The 19,960-nt window shown below is 48.9% G+C and overlaps 1 protein-coding gene, 1 long non-coding RNA gene and 1 pseudogene across 7 annotated transcripts in view; 1 reads left to right on the top strand and 2 right to left on the bottom strand.

Annotated features, from left to right (window-relative positions):
- Nucleotides 1-282: 282 nt before the first annotated feature.
- Nucleotides 283-19,960, top strand: part of LOC116533532 — a 21,160-nt gene continuing 1,482 nt past the window's right edge. Inside the window, exons 1-2 of the long non-coding RNA XR_004261337.1 lie at nt 283-294; nt 5,490-5,492. This is a non-coding gene — a long non-coding RNA (uncharacterized LOC116533532). The remainder of the gene's footprint in view (nt 295-5,489; nt 5,493-19,960) is intronic.
- LOC116533531 lies at nt 3,432-4,185 on the bottom strand (annotated as a pseudogene).
- Nucleotides 17,957-19,960, bottom strand: part of MDFI (MyoD family inhibitor) — a 17,265-nt gene continuing 15,261 nt past the window's right edge. For 5 of the 6 annotated variants that reach the window (XM_032253303.1, XM_032253302.1, XM_032253301.1 and 2 more), the window contains one exon: nt 18,645-18,883. In XM_032253303.1, coding sequence (XP_032109194.1) covers nt 18,736-18,883 — 148 coding nt within the window. In that variant the 3' untranslated portion in view covers nt 18,645-18,735. Of the gene's footprint in view, nt 18,884-19,960 lie in introns of all 6 variants that reach the window. The other variant, XM_032253305.1, reaches the window with a different exon arrangement.

Here is a 19,960-nt window from a genome sequence, read left to right as displayed (position 1 = left end):
ATGGGGACATCTGTGTTTTTGCCTCCTTCGAATTCATCCAGCTTTCGGTAACAAGGAATTACTAGGTATGGGCAACTCTTCTAGGTAACACACACACACACACACAGGCACAGACAGCTTTATTAAATTCCACCGCACACTGATATGGACATCGTTATTAATTCCATTTTACAGGTGAGAGAACTGAGGTACTAAGAGGTCAAGTTAAATATAGGAATTTACCCTAAAGAAATTGTCCAAGATGTGCTTGAAGGCTTTATGTTCAAGGATGTCCATCATGGTGTCATTTATAAAGTCCAACACAATTGGAGCTGGGGCAGATAGTCCGACCTTGAGTGCTCACATGCTATTCGATGTTGTACTTTACCATGAAATTGCTCTGCCTCAGTTTTCCTCTGTGAAATCCTTCCTAACAACAATGTAATACCACCTTACTCCTGCAAGAATGGCCATTATCAAAAAATCAAAAAATAATCAATGTTGGCATGGATGTGGTGAAAAGGGAACACTTTTACACTGCTTTGGGGAATGTAAACTAGTACAGCCACTATAGAAATTCCTTAAAGAACTAAAAGTAGATCTACCATTTGATCCAGCCATCCCACTCCTAGGTATCTACCCAGAGGAAAAGAAGTCACTATATAAAAGAGATACTTGCACACATGTTTATAGCAGCACAATTCCCAGTTGCAAAAATGTGGAACCAACCCAAATGCCCATCAATCAATGAGTGGATAAAGAAACTGTGGCATGTGTGCTAATGTTATGGAGTGACAACAAAAAAGAAACTGTGGCATATGTGTGTGTGTGTATACATATCATATACACATACACATATACACATACACATATACACACACATACACAAGCACACACACGTACACACACAAATACACACGCACGTGCACACATATACACACATACACACACACATATACATACACACGTACACACATACACACCTATATACACACACATGATGGAATACTACTCATCCATAAAAAGGAATAAATCAATGGCATTTGCAGCAACCTGGATGGGATTAGAGGCTATTATACTTTTTGTTTGTTTGTTTGTTTTTTCAAAGATGGGGTTTCACCATATTGGTCAGGCTGATCTCGAACTCCTGACCTCAGGTGATCCACCCACCTCAGCCTCCCAAAGTGCTGGGATTACAGGCGTGAGCCACCGCGCCCGGCTAGAAGCTATTATTCAAAGTGAAGTAACTTAGGAATGGAAAACCGAACACTGTATGTTCTCACTTGTACATGTGAGCTAAGCTATGAGGATGTAAAAGCATAAGAATGATACAATGGACTTTGGAGACTCCGGGGATGAAAGATGAAAAACTACAAATTGGTTCAGTGTATACTGCTCAGGTAAGGGGTGCACCAAAATCTCACAAATCACCACTAAAGAATTTACTCATGTAACCAAATACCACTTGTTCTCCAAAAACCTATGGTAATAAAATTAAAAAAAAAAAAAAGAACTTAAAAACAAGCTATGCAAAAAGAAAGAAAAAAGTCTACTTCATAAAAAATAAAGTGGCTTTATTGAGCTATAAAGTCATTTATTACACATATTTAAGTATACAATTTGATAAGATTTGATATACGTATCCACCCACGAAGCCATCACCACAGTCAAGATGGTGAACGCATCCATCACCTTCAAAAGGTTCACTGTGATCCTTTGTGATCCCTCCCTTATGTTTATCCCCACCCTACCTCCAATCCCAGGCAACCACTGATGTGCTTTCTGTGCAATAGATTAGTTTGTGCTGTTTAGAATCTCACAAAACTGGAATCATCAAGAATGCACCTACTTTTCCTATGGCCTCCTTCAGTAGGAATAATTAGTTTCATCTGTTAATCTAATGAGATGCATAACTGAGACACACTGATATTGTTGCGTGCATCAGTATTTCTTTCCCTTTTAATGGCTGAGTAATATTCCATTGTATGGATATACCACAATTTGTTTATTCATTCAAATTTTATGGACATTGGGTTGTTTAGAAGTTTGACTATTGTGAATAACACTGCTATGAAAATTTGTCTACAAATATTTGCAGGGACAAATGCTTTCATTTCTCTTCGGTAAATATCTAGGAGTAGGATGGCTGGGTCATGAGGTGGGTGTAATTTCAACTTTTTAAGAAGTTGCCAAAATGTTTTCAAAGCCATGGTATCATTTTACATTCCTACTAGCAATATATGAGAATTCTAATTCTTCACAGCCTCAATAATATTTGGTGTGGTCAGTTTTTAATTTTGGCCATTCTAATAGGTATATGATGATATCTCATGGTGGGTTTAATTTTAATTTCCCTAATAACTAATGACGTCGAATATCTTCTCATATTTTTTTTGCCATCTGTATTTTTTCTTTGGTGAAGTGTTTAAATCTTTTGCCAGTTTTTGTTGGGTTGCTTGTTTTCTTTATTGAAGTTTGAGAGTTCTTAATGCATTTTGATACAAATCTTTTATCAGATAGCAAATCCTTTACCACTTTCCTGGTACAGAGTTTAGGGAGCCTCTCCATTCACCTCCCAGAGAAACTAATGCCAAGAGAAGGGAACACGTCGGTCAGTAGGTTTCTAGCTACACGTAGTAGAAAACCCAACTAAAGTGGCTTAAGAATGATTCTATAACAGGACATTCAGAGATAGTGTGGTTCCAGGGTTTATTAATTCAGGGGTGAAGATATCATAAGGAACAGATAGTTTTCTTATTTCCAGACTGGCTCCCTTCAATAGGCCGAATGTAGCACTTTTTTTTTTTTTAATTATTCATTCAAACTTTGGCCAGGCACAGTGGCTCATACCTGGAATCCCAGCACTTTGGGAGGTCAAGGTGGGCGGATCAGGAGGTCAGGAGTTCGAGACCAGCCTGACCAACATGGTAAAACCCCATTTCTACTAAAAATAAAAAAATTAGCCAGGCATGGTGGTGCATGCCTGTAATCCCAGCTACTCAGAAGGGTGAGGCAGGTGAATCGCTTGAACCTGGGAGGCAGAGGTTGTGGTGAGCCAAGTTTGCACCGTTGCACTGGGCCACAGAGCGAGACTCCGTCTCAAAAAAAAAAAAAAAATTATTGAGCAGCAAAGGAGATACAAAGGTGATTTAAAACATGGTCAGGGTGAGGCAAATACACAAGTAATAGAAAGCAAAGGGCAAGGTTCACTGAATCACAGCAGTCAGAAGAAAGTGCTTTAGAGAACCAAGAGTGAGATTGTTAGATTGTTTCCAGTCTGAAGAGGCATGGATGGCAAATCAAAAAGGGGATTGAGATTAAAATAGAAGACTTCAGTCTGGATTGTTGATGACACTCAGTATGGACTATATTTATCTCTCCTTTTCCTTTCTCCACATCTTTGGGCTTAATTTACCAGTAGTGCCCAGGATTGTTCAATCCGCTTGGATTGTTCAATGCGCTTTTTCTATACTTGCTTGCATTTTTGCTTTAATGCCTTCTACAGAACCAGGTCGGTTCTTTTGGTGTTTTAGGAGTTTTTTCCTTTTTTTTTTTTTTTTGATTCCTGTTCTTTTGATCTTGGTTGATAATGGTTTTTAGTCTTTTCCATTTTGGTTTGACTTTTGTACATTTTTGGCTGGGTTATCTCACATACATTTCTTCACTGGTGCTTTTTCTTCAGTTTCCTCCTCATCAAAATCATCATCATCATCATCTTCATCTTCATCAGCAGCAAGTTTTACTTTTTCTGTGGAACGCTGCCACCACCTCCAGGGGCAGACTGTTTTCCAGATATGCTTAAGAGTTTCCCATCTTCCTCCTCTTCATCTTCTGATTCTGCATCTTCCCCCACAGCTACTAAGTGCTGTCCACTAATATGCACTGGCCCTGAACCACACTTCAACCTGAGACCACTGGTGGTGTTATGTCAAATCCCCCAAGGGAAACCGTTGACTCTAAAGACATTTTCAAAAGGGCTAGTGTTACTTTAATTGGACTGCATTCGTAATTCATTGCCTCTGCTTCAACAATGTGCAATTCATCCTTTGCACTAGCCCCTAAACTGGCCGTGCTTAAAGATAACTGGTGCTCATTTTCATCATTATCTACCTTAAAGTGATCATCTTTGTCGGCCTTTAGTTCACAATCGAAAAGATAGCTCTGGGGCCTCAGGGGGTGCATGTCCACATCTGTGGAATCTTCCATTGGGTGGTGGCACGCACTTAGGTGGGAGATAAGGCGGACAGAGATATGTGACCACTGCTCAAGAGAACAGCGGCACTGGTCGGAATCATGTCAGGCCAGCCCTTTTTTTAATAATCAGAAAATTATAAAATAATTTTCAAATATTTTATACCAGCCTGTGACTTGTTTTTCATTCTCTTAACAGTGTCTTTTGGAGAACAGAAGTTCTTAATTCTGATAAAGTTGAATACAACAGTTCTTAAAAACAATCTGTGCTTTTGTTGTTCCATCTAAGAAATATGTAGCAAACCCAAAGTCATAAATATTTTTCTCCTTTGTTTCTTCTGAAAGTTTTATTGTTTTAGGTTTTACACTTGGGCCTATGGTCCATTTTAAGTTATTTTTGCTTATGGTGCAAAGTATTGTTCCTTCTTTTTTTTTTTTTTTTTTTTTTTTTTTTTTTTTTTGCTGATGGATAGCCAATTGTTCTAGCACCATTTGTTGAAAAGATGATCTTGCTCCATTAAATCATATTGTCACCTTTGTTGAAAATAAATTGATCACGGCCAGGTGCGGTGGCTCATGCCTGTAATCCCAGCACTTTGGGAGGCTGAGGTGGGTGTTATCACTTGGGGTCGAGAGTTCAAGACCAGCTTGGCCAACATGGCAAAACCCCGTCTCTACTAAAAATACAAAAAAATTAGCCAGGCATGGTGGCATGCACCTGTAGTCCCAGCCACTTGGGAGGCTGAGGCAGGAGAACAGCTTGAACCTGGGAGGAAGAGGTTGTAGTGAGCCAAGATTGCACCACTGCACTCCAGCCTGGGCAACAGAGCGAGACTCTGTCTCAAAATAATAACAATAATAATAAAAGAAAATAAATTGATCATATATGAGTGGGTCCATTGCTGGACTTTCTATTGTGCAAATCTATTTGTCTGTCTTGCTTACTGTAGCTTTATAAATCAGGCAGTGTTGGAAATAGATGCTCAGTGCTGTAAAGAAAAATTTGCACTGAGACAGAGGATCTTTCAGCAATGCCATTATTACTTCCTGGACTGCAGGAAGGGTACCCTCACTAGTCATCGTGCCACAAGAGTACAATGAACAAAGGAAAACAGTCAAATTTATCCCTTACATATTTGGGAGTTGTCCTTTCTGCTGTGTCTGATCTCCATTGGCTGGAGCCAGACCTCACAATTTAAACTAAAACTCGATTGGCTAACAACTTAAAACTTTTCTAAACAGGTAAAAGCAGTGGGGAGCGGGGACATGCCTGTGAGCACGTCCAGCACAGATATCTTGATTAAAGTACAAAGACACAGAATGTACTACGTGCCTATAAGCATGGCATGTCTAACAGCTACATAAGATAGGACTTAACAAAGTTATTAGCATGCTTACTCTTTAACAAGAAAGGAAACTTAAAAAAAAAAAAAAAACTTTTCTACTTCCCACAGGCAGTATTAAGTCTTCCAGACTTATTTTTTAAAGTCTTTTGGCTCTTTTAGGTCCTTTTTCTCACCGTATATATTTTAGAATCAGCTTATTGCTTTCCACACAAAATCCTGCTGGATTCTGACTGGGATTGCACTGAATCTATAGATCAATTTTGGAGAGAATTGACATTTTCACAATATTGATTTTTTTGATTAATAAACACAGTATATATTTCCATTTCTTAATTCCTCTTGGCAATATATTTTAATTTTCCAGTGTACCCAGTCTTACACATTTTCTGTCAGATTTATTCCTAAGTATTTAATAGTGTTTGATGCTCTTGTAAATGTTTTTACAGGTAATTTTGGATTGACTAGCAGTTTATGCATTTTTATTGATTTTTCTCAAAGAATAGGCTTTTGGTTTCATTCATTTGGTTTATTGTTAGTCTGTTTTCTGTCTCATTGATTTCTGCTCTGTTCTTTAATATTTGTTTTTCTGCTTTTGGGGGTGTTTATTTGTTTTTCTTTTTCTAGTTTTGTCAGATAGAAGTTTTGATCATTGATTTGAAATCTTTTTTTTTTTCTAATAAAGTCATTGCCTGGTACAAATTTCCCTCTACTGTTTTAGCTGCAACCTACAAGAAAAAAAATTTTTTTTTGAGACAAAGCCTGGCTCTGTTGCCCAGGCTGGAGTGCAATGGCACAATCTCGGCTCACTGCAATCTCCACCTCCCAGGTTCAAGCGATCCTCGTGCCTTAGCCTCCCAAGTAGCTGGGAAGGTACATGCCACCACACCCAGATAATTTTTGTATTTTTAGTAGAGACACGGTTTTACCTTGTTGGCCAGGATGGTTTCGAACTCCTGACATCAAGTGATCCGCCAGCGTCAGGTTCCCAAAGTGTTGGGATTACAGGCATGAGCCACTGCACCCAGTCGCAACCTACAAATTTTGATATGCGGTTCTTTGCTTTCATTTTCATTCTGCTCAAAATATTTCCTGGTGTGTGGCGGTGGTGGGGGTAGAAAGCCATGAAAGGGCCTCCCTCCCCCAACTCTGCGCTGGCTCCCTGGGCTGCCCCTCCTTTGCAGGCCCCCCCCTTTCTCCCTCCCTTCCCTGCAGCTGGATGCTGGGGCTCTGACAGCAACCCTGCTGGCCCAGGCTGGATCTGGAGACTACAGAACTACAGGGTAATCCAAGCTGGGAGTGTGTATGGTAAGGGAGTGTGTATGATGGGGCTAAAGTGGGACTTCCGGGAATGTGCAGACACTGTAGTCACTCAGGGGCTCTGAGCTTCCAGAACTGGGATGTCAGCAGGCTGCATGAAAATGACTCCGGTGGCCTTCACGCTTTGCAAGGCAGAGGATCTGATGAGGCCCTGTCTTAGTCCGTTTGGGCTGCTGTAACAAATGAGTGGCTTATAAACAACAAAAATTTATTCCTTACAGTTCTGGAGGCTGGAAGTCTGAGGTCAACTGTCAGCATAGCCAGGTTCTGGTGAGGACTCTTTTCCCAGTTGCAGACAGCTATCTCTCACTGTATCCTCATATGGTGGAAAGCAGAAAGCTTGCTCTTTCCTCTTCTTATGTGTGTATGTATGTGTTTATTTATTTAGAGATGGAGTTTTGTTCTTTTTGCCCAGGCTGGAGTGCAGTGGCATGATCTTGGCTCACCGCAACCTCCGTCTCCTGGGTTCAAGCGATTCTCCTGCCTCAGCCTCCTGAGTAGCTGGGATTACAAGCATGTGCCACCACGCCCTGCTAATTTTGTATTTTTAGTGGAGACAGAGTTTCACCATGTTGGTCAGGCTGGTCTCCAACTCCTGACCTCAGGTGATCTGGCCGCCTCGGCCTCCCAAAGTGCTGGAATACAGGCATGAGCCACTGCGACCGGCCCATCTTTCCTCTTCTTATAAGGACACTCACCCCATGATAGTGATTCACCTTCATGACCTAATTACCTCTCGAAGGCCCCACCTCCTAATACCATCCTATGATGGCTTAGCATGTCAACATATGAATTTTGAGGGGACACAAACATGTCCACCGCAGGTCAGTTGGCCATTGTATCTGTCATTTGCCTATGTGTCCTCAGACCCATGCCTCGCCCTTCCTCTGCTCTGCACCAGAGGAATGATGGCCCTTACAGCCTCTGTTTCTCAGGCTCCTATTTCAGTTGGCTTCCATCTGGGTTCAGCCAGTGAAGCCACTGGAGTGAGTTCACAAGCTAGAAGGAAGGGAGAAGCCAGGGCCTTTGTCTCCCTTTCTCTGCCTTGGGTGGTCTCTCCAGAAGCAGCTGTCTGCTCTGCTGCTCCAGCTCCCACAGTCTGCACCCCACAGTTATGGCTTCTGCTAGGCAGCACTCCCACCCCGTGGTTTTAGCTCTTTGTACATGGTCCTGGCTTCTGGGCTGCAGTAACACCTAACACTACCTCCTCCTATTTTCTCTCTATTCCTTGCTGGTATTGCTAGTCTCTGGGGCGCCTCATCATACCATTGGCATCTTGGTTCTTCCATCATCCGTGTAACCCACTCCCCGGTTAACAACCTCCCCCACCCATACACGCACAATTTGGAATACTCTGAATTGTCCTAATGGGGTGCATCTGATAGATTCATCATCCAAAATGGAACACCCTGTTTGGCTAGAGTTTTAGGGCAAGATCCCCAAGAGGTAGAAGGCCTCCTTTATGGCTCTGCCACCCATCTGCAGTCCAAGTTCAAGGTATTGTCAAGTTCAGGGGTGCCACATCGTCCCACTTCAAGGGGCACCATTCACATAGAAGTGAAGCCCTTCTCTGGGTAGCAGGGTTGGTTTCACTCAGTATATTGGCAAGATGCAAGGCAGCGTTTAGTAGAAAGAATCACTTGGGGCCAGGTACGGTGGCTCACACCTATAATCCCAGCACTTTGGGAGGCTGAGGCAGGCAGATCATGAGGTCAGGAGTTTGAGACCAGCCTGGCCAACATGGTGAAACCCCGTCTCTACTAAAAATACAAAAATTAGCCAGGCGTGATGGCAGGCGCCTGTAATCCCAGCTACCTGGGAGTCTGAGGCTGGAGAATTGCTTGAACCCAGGAGGCAGAGATTGCAGTGAGCCAAGGTCGCGCCATTGCACTCCAGCCTGGGGGATAAGGGAAAAACTCTGCCTCAAAAAAAAAAAAATCTGTCTTTGGGGGACTGAGATGTGTCTTGAGCATCTGTTTTTGGTTTGTCCTCCCAGTGCCTCCCTGCTTCTTCTGGAACAGTACACACCACTCCTTGGGAACTGCTCCTCTTCCCCTCCATGTGGTTCTGATGAAGCTATCAATTACCAAAGCTCTTTCTCCAACAGGGGTAAAAAGATGACCCAGGCTTGACCAATCAAGGTATCCAGTGCAACACTGATTCATCCTGAGGATGGACATATGATCCCAGAGAGCCATCCAGCATCCTGTCCTGGGACTAAGAAACTATGCAAAGGGTCCTTTCTCTCACCGGGGTTGTCAATATCTCTGGCTTCTGTTCACCTTGCTTTCTCCCCATCCATCAATGTAGAGAAAATCTATCTTCAATAGGAGATATTGAGGCCATCGCACAGGGAGTCTCAGAGTTGAGACAGAAGGAAGAAGACAGCAAAAGAATCCCAGTGGCACTGGGTCCCCAGCTCCCATCCTGATTCCTGAAGCTCTTTCTTTAATTTTACAAATACCAGAGTGTTCCTTCTGGCCATGAGAGCCAATAAATTCCTTTTGTACTTAAGTTGGTTTGCACAGGATTTCTGTCACTAACACGGTAGACACAGAGCTCTCTGAATTCCTTTTACCAGGAAAGTGAGACTTTAGGGCAACCCCTCCATTCATCTCAGAGAGAAGCTAATGCCAAGAGAAGGGAGCACATCGGTATGTTTCTAGCTACAAAGAGTAGAAAACCCAATTAAAGTGGCTTAAGAATGATTCTATAACAGGAAGTTGACAGGTAGTATGGCTCCAGGGTTGGCTAATTCAGGGGCGAAGATGTCATTAGGAGTAGATAGTTCTCTTCTTTCCACTCTGGAGTCCTTGAAAGCTTGTCTTGACCTCCCAGACCGGCTCCCTTCAATAGGTCCAAGGTGGCTCGTTTTGTCTGGGTTACGTAGGGCAGAAATGGGAATGTCCCTGTCTGATGTCCTAGAAGCCTCTGGAGACTTTTACTCTCATGTTCCATTGGCCAGGATGGTTTCACATGCTCATTCCTAAACCAGCCACTGACAGTGGGGATGAGACCACCACGGTTGGCTTACTGCAATCATGATTCATCCCCTGGAGCTGGGGTCTACTCTCTTCGAATCTCATAGATGCTAGGAGAAGAGTAAACTAAATCAGGGGCTGATTGAAAAAAGAAAAAAGGAAGAAGGTGCGGCACAGGGGTTCATACCTGTAATTCCAGCACTGTGGGAGGCTGAGATGGGAGGATCACTTGAGCCCAGGAGTTCAAGAACAGCCTGGACAACATAGTGAGACTCCATCTCTACAAGATATAAACAATCAGCTGGGTGTTATGGTTCATGGCTTAGTTTCAGCTACTTGGGAGGCTGAGGTGGGAGGATCACTTGCACCTACAGGGTTGAGGCTGCAGGATCGCTGTGGTCCATCCTGAGCAACAGAGAGAGATTTTGTCTCAAAAAAAAAAAAAAAAAAAAAAAAAAAAGGAAAAAAGGAAGAGGTGAATGGCTGTTGGGTAGGGTAGTTGAGACAACTAGCTGTCCCCTAATATCTAGTCTTTCTTTCTTTTTGAGACGGAGTCTCACTCTGTTTCCCAGGCTGGAGTGCAGTGGCATGATCTCAGCTGCTCACCACAACCTCCGCCTCCTGGGTTCAAGCGATGCTCCTGCCTCAGCCTCCTCAGTAGCTGGGATTACAGGTGCGCACCACCATCCCTGGCTAATTTATTTTTGTATTTTTAGTAGAGATGGGGTTTCACCATGCTGGCCAGGCTGGTTTTGAACTCATGGCCTAGTGATCCACCGCCTCGGCCTCCCAAAGTGCTGGGAGTATAGGTGTGAGCCACCATACCCCGCCTTAGTCTCCCTTTCTTCCACATTAATAGAAATTTCAGCTGGGCATATGGCCACCCAGAATAAAGATGACATTTTCTAGCCTCCTCTTATGGTTTGGCCGTGTCCCCACCCAAAATCTCATCTTGGATTGTAATCCCCATAATCCCCACATGTCAAGGGTGGGACCAGATGGAGGTAATTGGATTATGGGGGCACTTCCTCCCATGCTGTCTTCATGACAGTCTCCTGAGATCTGATAATGAACGTATAAGCATCTGGCATTTCCCCTGCTTGCATTCACCCCATCCTGCCGCCCATGAAGAAGGTGCCTGCATTTCCTTTGCCTTCTGCCGTGATTGTAAGTTTCCTGAGGCCTTCCCAGCAATGCAGAAGTGTGAGTCAATTAAACCTCTTTCCTTTATAAATTACCCGGTCTCAGCTGTTTCTTCATAGCAGTGTGAGCACGGACTAATACACTTCCCTTGCAGCTGAATGTGACTATGTGACTAAGTTTTGGCTAATGGGAAGCTTGGAGAACTTTCACACAGTAGCTTCCGGGAATCTTCGTGATGAGACATCTGACATGAGCCCTCTAACAGGACAGGGGCTGAGTCATGCCTTCTCTATGTGGTTTGTTCCCACATTCACCTCACACTGAAGCTCATCCCCTATGGCTCGCCTGGGTAGTAGAGTCCAGGGGAGAGGAGGTGGGGAGGGGCTCTGTGGCAGACCCTGGGGCTGAGTCCCCAAAGCTAGCCCCCTTTCCCCCTGCCCAACAGTGAGTTGGGTTTGTCTGGCCATCAGTCAACACTCTCTTTGGCAGGTGAGGGCAGGCTTCACTGATGCCTGCCAGTTTCCCGGTCCTTCCCAGGGAGGAGCACCCTGGCCCCTTTCTGCCTCTAGGGACTTTATTCCACAGCCCAAGCAGGCTAGGAGTGCCAGAGAACTCTCCCTGCTGGGAACAGTCTTCAACCAGGGACCGTGGGTTTGTTTTTTAAATAACACAGTTTCCAGGCTGGGCGTGGTGGCTCACGCCTGTAATCCCAGCACTTTGGGAGGCTGAGGAGGGTGGATCACGAGGCCAGGAGTTCAAGACCACCCTGGCCAAGATAGCGAAACCCCATCTCTACTAAAAATATAAAAATTAGCTGGGCATGCTGGCATATGCCTGTAATCCCAGTTACTCAGGAGGCTGAGGCAGAAGAATCGCTTGAAGCTTGGAGGCAAAGGTTGCAGTGAGCTGAGATTGTGCCACTGCACCCCAGCCTGGGCAACAGAGCGAGACTCCATCTCAAAAAAAAAAAAAAAAGTGTTTCAAATAACACAGTTTCCTCAGAAGCACATGTCCAGTTGCCCACCGTGGTAACCAGTTTGAAAACACTCCTCACTCCCCTACTGGTGTTTCCTGGAATCTCCTCCTAAACAAATCACTTGCACTTCAATTCTTGCTTAGAGTTGGCTTCTGGAGGAGCCCAAGCTAACATGGAAAATGACCCAGTCGGGCCGGGCGCGGTGGCTCACGCCTGTAATCCTAGCACTTTGGAAGGCTGAGGTGGGTGGATCACCTGAGGTCAGGAGTTTAAGACCAGCCTGGCCATCATGGTGAAACCCCATCTTAAAAAAAAAAAAAAAGAAAGAAAGCAAAAAGAAAATGACCCAGTCTGGGCAAAGGTGTGAGTAGAAGCCTGTGAGAGGTTTCTGGAAATCATTTCCTCCCTGCTCTGGTAAGAGGTGAGGAAGAAGAAGGGCCCCCTTTTCCACTTGCCCATTTTTTTTTTGAGACAGAGTCTCTCTCTGCTGCCCAGGCTGGAGTGCAGTGGCATGATCTCACCGCAACATCCGCCTCCCAGATTCAAGGGATTCTTGTGCCTCAGCATCCCAAGTAGCTGGGATTGCAGGCATGCACCACAATGCCTGGCTAATTTTTTGTATTTTTAGTAGAGACGGAGTTTCGCTATGTTGCCCAGGCTGGTCCCAAACTCCTGAATTCAGGCAATCCACCCGCCTTGGCCTCCCAAAGTGCTAGGAATGAGCCACCGTGCCTAAGCCACCTATGCTTTTTGTTCTTGAGGGATGCCATGCGTAAGGACACGATGCTTGGGGCTGCAGTAGCCATTTTGTGATGAGGAAGGGAGCCACGAACCACATTCTGGGCATGATGGAGCGGAAGGATGGAAACCAGGCTCCTTCATGATGTCCTTGAGTTTCCTAATTGGCTCAGGGCTCACCCACTTCTGCACTTCTAGTTAAGGAGACAATAAATGTCCTTACAGATAAAGCCACATTTATTTGGGTTCTTTGCTGCTTGCTGCCAAACACATCAATACTGATACAGACCTTGTCCCAGAGGTGTTACCTTTGAAATCAGGTCCTCCCACTACTACCTTGAGCCCTTGGGGTGGAGCAGGAGGCGAAGGGGGGCACAGGTTTGAACTCCACAGGTGGCTGAGGGCCCGGGGTCCCAGACAGGAGAGGAACATAGGGGAAGCTGGTGTCTGGGGTCCCAAGGACAGGGGATGGGGAGGGCAAGAAGGAAGTCCTCCATTCATCCGGGCCAGGGGGAGCGTTGTTACTATTATTATCATGAAGCATCTCGAGGCTCACACTCGTCCTGGCCTGACTGGGCCCCCCTAATGGTCCCATAAATCCCGGCCATAAAGAGTAATGGGGGGAGACAAATGAGATAATTAGGAATAAATCTCAGCGTGGTCTCTATTCATCAGCATCCCTAGAACTGGCCAATCTTCCGAGCCATTAGACAGGTCCTAATGAATGCCGAGCTGCCCAGCTCTGTGGAGGCTCCATGCCTGGGAGGGACCCGGGCTGAGGGGACCACTGCCCCCACAGCCCACATCGGCGACCTTGGGAGGGGCGGGGGCCATGTGCCTGCAGCCCGCCTGCTTCACCTTTCTGTCTCAAGGGCCTTACTTTGTCCGCACTGTCCTGTCTGCCTCCTTGTCTCTGTCTCCTTTTCTTCATCTCACCTGTCTCCCCGACTACAATCCTGTGTTTCTCTCTTGCTAGATGACCGCAGTCTGTGTTGTTAGCTATGGAAGGTCTGAGTTAGAAGGAATTGTGGGGGGTACCTGTAAAAACTCTCCACCATCTGTCCTTTCTGCCACCCTGCCAATACCTGGGCAGGGACCTAATCTACACCTGCTCCTCCAGAATGGTCTTTGGAACAGGGATGACCCCCGCCCTGCACCCCGCTGTGGCAGTCCATCCTCCCTGGGGCAGTTCTTGCTAGCAGAGTGTTCTCTCGTTCCTGGAGCTGGGAATGTCTGTGACGTCTGCTCCTCAGTCTTACCCCTACCTGCTGGAGACTGAAAATAAGCCCCACTCTCCTCCCCAAGATGCAGGCATTTGAAGGCCATTCTTGCCTTCTGTTCGTCAGCCAAATGTGCTGAGCTGCACTTGACACCTTGGGGTTTCCAGCTGGGTCTCCCCTAGTTAGGGACTTCTCTACCACCCCTGCTCATCTGACCGCACAGTGACTTCTGTTGTTTTAATCTGTTAGCTTCCCCCCGTTTTTGTTACAGCACCCTACCTCTTTGGGAGGCTTCCTTTCCTTGATTCTATAAGGGTCTGGAGGGGTGGCCAAGTAGCCCACCCTCCAGGCCACAGAGGCAGCCCACGATGAGGCCTGGCCAGCCGCAGCCCTTTGTCCCCCTGGCAACGTGATTGGCTCAGGGATGAGCCTGTTGTGTGTGCAGGGCCAATCAGAGTGCTTCCCTGGCCTTTGCTCTGTGGCCCCAAGGGGGTAGAACTGAGACTGTGCCAGGTGGACAGTGTGCCTACCCCTTCCCGCTCCACCCGTGTCTGCAGTAGGAGGAAATGTGCCCAGCACCCAGAAAGAAGCAGACTCAGAGATGGCAGGGAATGTGAATGGGGAGGTGGCTACGGCCGGGGGAAAAGTGGTGAAACCAGTGAAAGGCAAGGAAGGGCTGGGAGGCGGCTTTTCTCCAGAGGACGCGAAAGATGAGGGGCCAGCTGGGGTGATAAGAGGGCTGTGACTGAGAGTGCCATCCCATACCACATGACCCCACCAGCCTAGGAAAGTCAGAGTGCAGAGAGGAGCATCTGCACAGAGATGACAAGGGACCAGGTCTATGAGCTCTGTCCCCACCACCCGCTGCTCCCCCACTGTGGCCTGAGCTTCCCGTCCCTGCTTCTCCCTCACCTCTCTTTGTCCAGGGCCAGTCCCAAGGGCAGCTGCGCTGTTTTCCCAGCTTGGTCAACAAGCTGCCCCCTGCTCAACCGTGGGAGTGTGTGCAGCAGCTGCCCTGAAAACCTCAGGGACCAGCCCTGGCCCCCACGACTGGACCATCTCCCTGGGGAACAGGTGAAGCTATTGGGGGTGACGGCATGGGGTGGGGTGGACCTGCTCTGCCCAGTGTCCGTCCTGGCAGCTCTGCAGCCGCGGAGGCCATGGGGCCTGAAGCTCAGCTGGCCCTGCGCTGGGTGTGAGAAGAGGCCAGGCCAGTTCAAGTTCCAAATTCAGGGAGAAGCTGATGGAGACTTTGGAGGCAGAGGGCCCCGGCTGATTGCCCTCCCCTCACAAACCAGCCCCTGGCTCAGCTACTTGCTGTGTGGTGGGGCCACCTCTCAGGTTTGGCGCACAAGGTCACTGCGTGGTCATGGACAGTACTGGCCAGGGCTGGCTTAACTTGGCCTCACCACCTTTTATCCCATAAGCAGGGGGTGCTTGCTCTGGTTTAGACAACAGGCTAAATCAAATGGGGATGGGGGTGGCCTCTTAAGACAGCTCCCAGACAAAATTGGGCCGATCTGCTGCTCTAACGATGAAAGAAGACCAGAGAGAGGCAGGTGTTCCCTGGACACTGTGGCCACGGTTACGGCCGCAGTCTCCTGCTCTTCCATTGTACACACAGGGAACTAAGGCCTGGGGAGGAAAGGGCCCCTTCCTGGCGGCCCACAGCACAGCCAGGCCTAGAACTGTCACCTGGCACAGCCCAGACATTGGAAAGCAGAGCCTGGGAGCCTGTGGTGGGCCATGAGGAGAGGGACAGATCCAGAGCCAGGGCTTGCCCTGGTTGGGGGTGGGCAGCCTCTAGATGAATGCTATTTGCTGCCCGGCAGGGATGAGGGCACCTGGGCAAAGACGGGGAGCTGAGGAAGGCAGGGCAGGTGTGGGACGAAGGGGGAATGGACCGACATGGGTCTCCGCAGCCCAACCTCAGGCTGGCCTGGGGTGGAGGCAGCTGCAGGCTCTGAAATGGGCAGTGTGTGAGTGTGTGCAGATGTGGTGTGAGTGTGTGTGTGGTGCGGGTGTGGAATGCATGAGCCTATGGAATGTATCTGAGTGTGTGGCTGTATGGAGAGGCTGTGTGAGAGTATGTGGGTGCACGTAGGCGTGAAGTGGGTGTGTGTTTGCAGTGTGTGTGTGTGTGTGTGTTAGGGGGCTGGCTAAATTCTTCCCGAGTCCCGCCCCCACCCAGCCCAGCCTCTAGGGTTTCAGCCACTGTCCTAAAGAAAACAGCCTGGAGCCTGCAGCAGGAAATGGCTGTTTGGATTGCAGCGGTGCCTCTTCCTGCCACAGCCCTGCGGAGCGGGGAGGGCCAGGAGCAGGCCTTCCTGCCCACCTGGACCAGATATGGAGCTGGTCAGGAGCCCCTTCACCCCCAATCTGGCCTGCCTAACATCCCTCAGACTCCAGCCTCGAGGACTGAATTAGAAACTCTCCCACCATTGTCTCTCCAGGGCAATGGGAGAAGTGGATGTCCCCCAGGCCGAGTGAGCCGAGGCTGGTACACCCTCACAGGGGACAGCAGGGCAGTCCTGTCAACGGCAGGCCCAGCAATCCCACGTTCACGAACATTCTGCCAATATAGCTCATTCAAGCAAAAGGGTGTGTTCGCTCAGCCTTGTTGTAACAAAGCGCTTGAGCCTCGGACTGCGCAGGGCTGGGTCCCTGGACTGTGGCGCATCCATCCAGGAGACTCAGGCAGCTCTCCGTGTGCTGGGAAGGAAGATCCCCAACACATGGCCAAGTGGGAGAAACAGGGTCCAGGACAGTGTGTACAGGATCCTCATATTTTGTAAAAAAAGAAAACACATACATGTAAATGCTTGTGTGTGCACAGATTAGACTTCTAAATCTTCCTTGGGTGTGCAATAACTAAAAACCATACAAATACACACAGAGATACATGAGTACTGGGGGTGCCTCCGGGGCCCTCTACTGGCTTGGTAGTGACACCCCCGGGCAGTTCCCTTCCTCTCTGTGTCCTGAATTTCTTGTGTGCTCTCAGAGGTCAGAAAAGCCTGAAGCTGGTGCAGTGAGGCCTGTGTGAGTGGGATGGAATGGGGAGGAGCGGGGGCTAGTTCTCTTGCTGCCTCTTAGAACCTCCTCCTCCTGCTGCAATGAAACCCACTCCCAAGGCCATGGGCTGCTCTCTCCTGTGACATTCCTTAAGAGCGTTTGAATTTCATCTGGCCCTTTCCCCCAGTCACCCCACACTTCCTTCCAGAACCCCTCGGAACCACTCCAAGCCTTCATTCCTGGAAGCAGTGCCCACCAATACCCTTGTGGTCCCCTCTGAAGCCTACATCAGCTGAGTCTTCTCCAAGTCACCCTAACCGTCTGAAAGCCTCTCATGCCCCCTGGACCTCTCCTCAGGTCCAGGATGTGTGTGGGGGGTGCTGGTCCAGCTGCCCCCAGTGCAGCCCTGCAGTCTTCACAGCTGCCATTGCTTCTCAGGTTCCTCCCTCTGCATACCAAGGCCTCCCCACAGATGGCCTTGGGGGCCCTTGCAGTCCTGACACAGCTTCCTTCTTTCTCAGACCCCTGGCAATGGGGGGATGCCTGAGGCTGTGTGTGTAACCCCAACCGGGCCTCCATTGAAGCTCAGGGGCAAGCCTGGGGTGCCCCGGGCCTGGAACTGGCCCCCTCCCAGGCACCCCTCTGGTACCAACATGGGCGTCACCTATGCCTTGGAACGACTTCATGGGGAAGAGCTGGAGAAGCTGGAGTCAGCAGGAGATTAATTAATCAGAACCCGAACACATCTGCTGTTAATTAATTCCATGCCAAGGTTAACTCTTCCCTCTCTGGGCTTCCCCTCCCTTTGGTGGGAAGAGGGAAATAATGGTGGGAGAAGGTACCCCACTTACCTTCTTCCCTTAGAGGGAAACGTGAAGAAGGGAGGGGAACGTGAAGGGCAGGGCAGTTTCTGGGGTAAGAAAAGCAGAAGAGGCAGGGCCCCCAGAGGGCAGGGCAGCCTCATCCATGTGGGTGCTTTTTAGGGGCAGTAGGAGCATTTGCTTTTGAGAGTCATGGCCCATGGAAATTAGTCATGAGTGCTGAAGAAAGCTGAGACGGACAAATATCTTTATTTACAACAACAAATAGAACAGACCCTCCCTCCCTTCCCTCCCTTTCCCATTCCAGTCTTTTCCATACTGTTCCCCCTCCCACCCTACCCAAAGGCCTTGCCTAGCCCTGCTTTCTGGGGTCACTGCACGGGTTAGGCCCCCACAAAAGCCTAGGATAGGAGACTGGAGATGGCTGGCTGAGGGAGGGTGGGGCGTCTCTTTTCACATTTGCTGTCCTCTAAGCCCGAGGTGGTGCAGAGAGGCGGGCGCCAGGAGCAGGGAGAGGTAGAGAGCCACGGCCCCACCGACCCACCCTCCCCAGGTAACTTTCACAGTGTTCTGTAGCCCTGGCTGGCCCCCTGCAGCCCCCACCCCAGCCCTGCCCTTAGGTTGTCCCACCAGGTCTTTGGTGATGTGTGTCCCTGGTAACCCACTAAAGAGTTCAGGCTTCTCTGCCGTGGGCCCACCACCCACAGCTGAAACAGCCCCTCTGAGCACGCCCCCACCATTTTCAAGGCTGGGGTTCTGAGAGGACATAGGTGGGTGAGAGAGGACCAGAGACAAGGGGCCTTCAGAAGCCTTGTGTGACAGTCCTAGGCCTGGCCCCAATCAGGGGACCCTGCTGGAATCCGCAGGGGTGCCCGGCTGGCCCGGTCCCCGACAGAGGCTCAGGAGGAGAAGCAGAGCCCACAGCACTCCATGCAGATCTCCAGGCAGTCTGCGGACTCGCAGCAGGCGTCCAGGATGCCACAGTCCAGGTCGCAGGGCAGGTCGCAGTCAGCACACTCGCCGGAGCCGCAGCAGCAGCAGCAGAGGCACGAGTCCTCTGAGCTGCAGGAGCCGCAGGTGGCGCAGTCCAGGACAATGTTGCACAGCGTCAGGAACTCGCAGAACAGGCAGGACAGGATGCAGTGGACACAGCAGTCTGCGGGGTGGGCAGAGGAGACGGGGAGGGGAGAGCATGTGTGAAACAGCCAGGGGCGTGGGGGCCCAGCAGCAGTAGCAGCGGCGGGGATGCTGAGTGCTCACCGTGCGCCTGCCCATGCCAAGCACCTGGCACACATGAAGCTCATGTGTCCGTCCGCTAGGTGATGACCCCGAGGCACACACAGTTGAGCACATCAGAGCAGGGTCCAGTCCAGGCAGTCTGGATCATCCTTGCTCTGAGCCAGCCTCAGTTTGCTTATTTAACCAACATATGGAGTGATACTTATTCTGGGCACTATTCTGAGTGCTCTGCATGAATTACATTCATTTAGACCTCCAACGGCGACTCTATGAGGCAGGGGCTATCACTAGCCCCACTCCACAGATGAAGAGACTGAGATTAAGAAAAGTTAAGTCGGCTGGGCCCAGTGGCTCATGCCTGATCCCAGTACTGTGGGAGGCTGAGGCAGGTGGATCACCTGAGGTCAGGAGTTCAAGACCAGCCTGGTCAACATGGCGAAACTCCATCTTTGCTAAAAATACAAAAAATTAGCTGGGTGTGGTGGTGCAAGCCTGTAATTCCAGCTACTCAGGAGGCTGAGGCAGTAGACTCGCCTGAACCCAGAAGGTAGAGGCTGCAGTGAGCTGAGCTCACACCACTGCACTCCAGCCTGGGCCACAAGAGCGAGACTGTCTCAAAACAAAAAGAGAGAAGCTAAGTCTACACCCCAAATCCTACCACCTGGCTCATCTCTCACCTGGACACCTTCAACAGCCTCCTCACTGGTCTCCCCACTGCCTGGCTTTGTCCACTGCCCCCGAAGCATCTCCATTCCACACTGCGACCAGAGGGATCCTTTAGAAACGTCTGTTGGATCCTGGCCCTCCTCTGCTCAGACCGCTCCCATGGCTCACATGTCACTTGTGATAGGAGCTGAAGTCCTCACAGTGGCCCCTGAGGCCCCCTGTGGTCTGATCCCTGTGCCCTCTTAGTTCTCTTCTCCCACTCCTCTCCTCCGGATCACTCTGCTCCGGCCACGCCGGCCTCCTGGCTGCTCCTTGGCCATGCAGACAC

The sequence above is a fragment of the Sapajus apella genome, unplaced genomic scaffold (assembly GCF_009761245.1).
Source record: "Sapajus apella isolate SASKATOON/1434 unplaced genomic scaffold, GSC_monkey_1.0 scaffold83, whole genome shotgun sequence".
In the NCBI taxonomy this organism is placed as follows: domain Eukaryota; kingdom Metazoa; phylum Chordata; class Mammalia; order Primates; family Cebidae; genus Sapajus; species Sapajus apella.
Note: the sequence above shows the minus strand (reverse complement) of the source record. Positions and strands in the feature narration are given on the sequence as shown.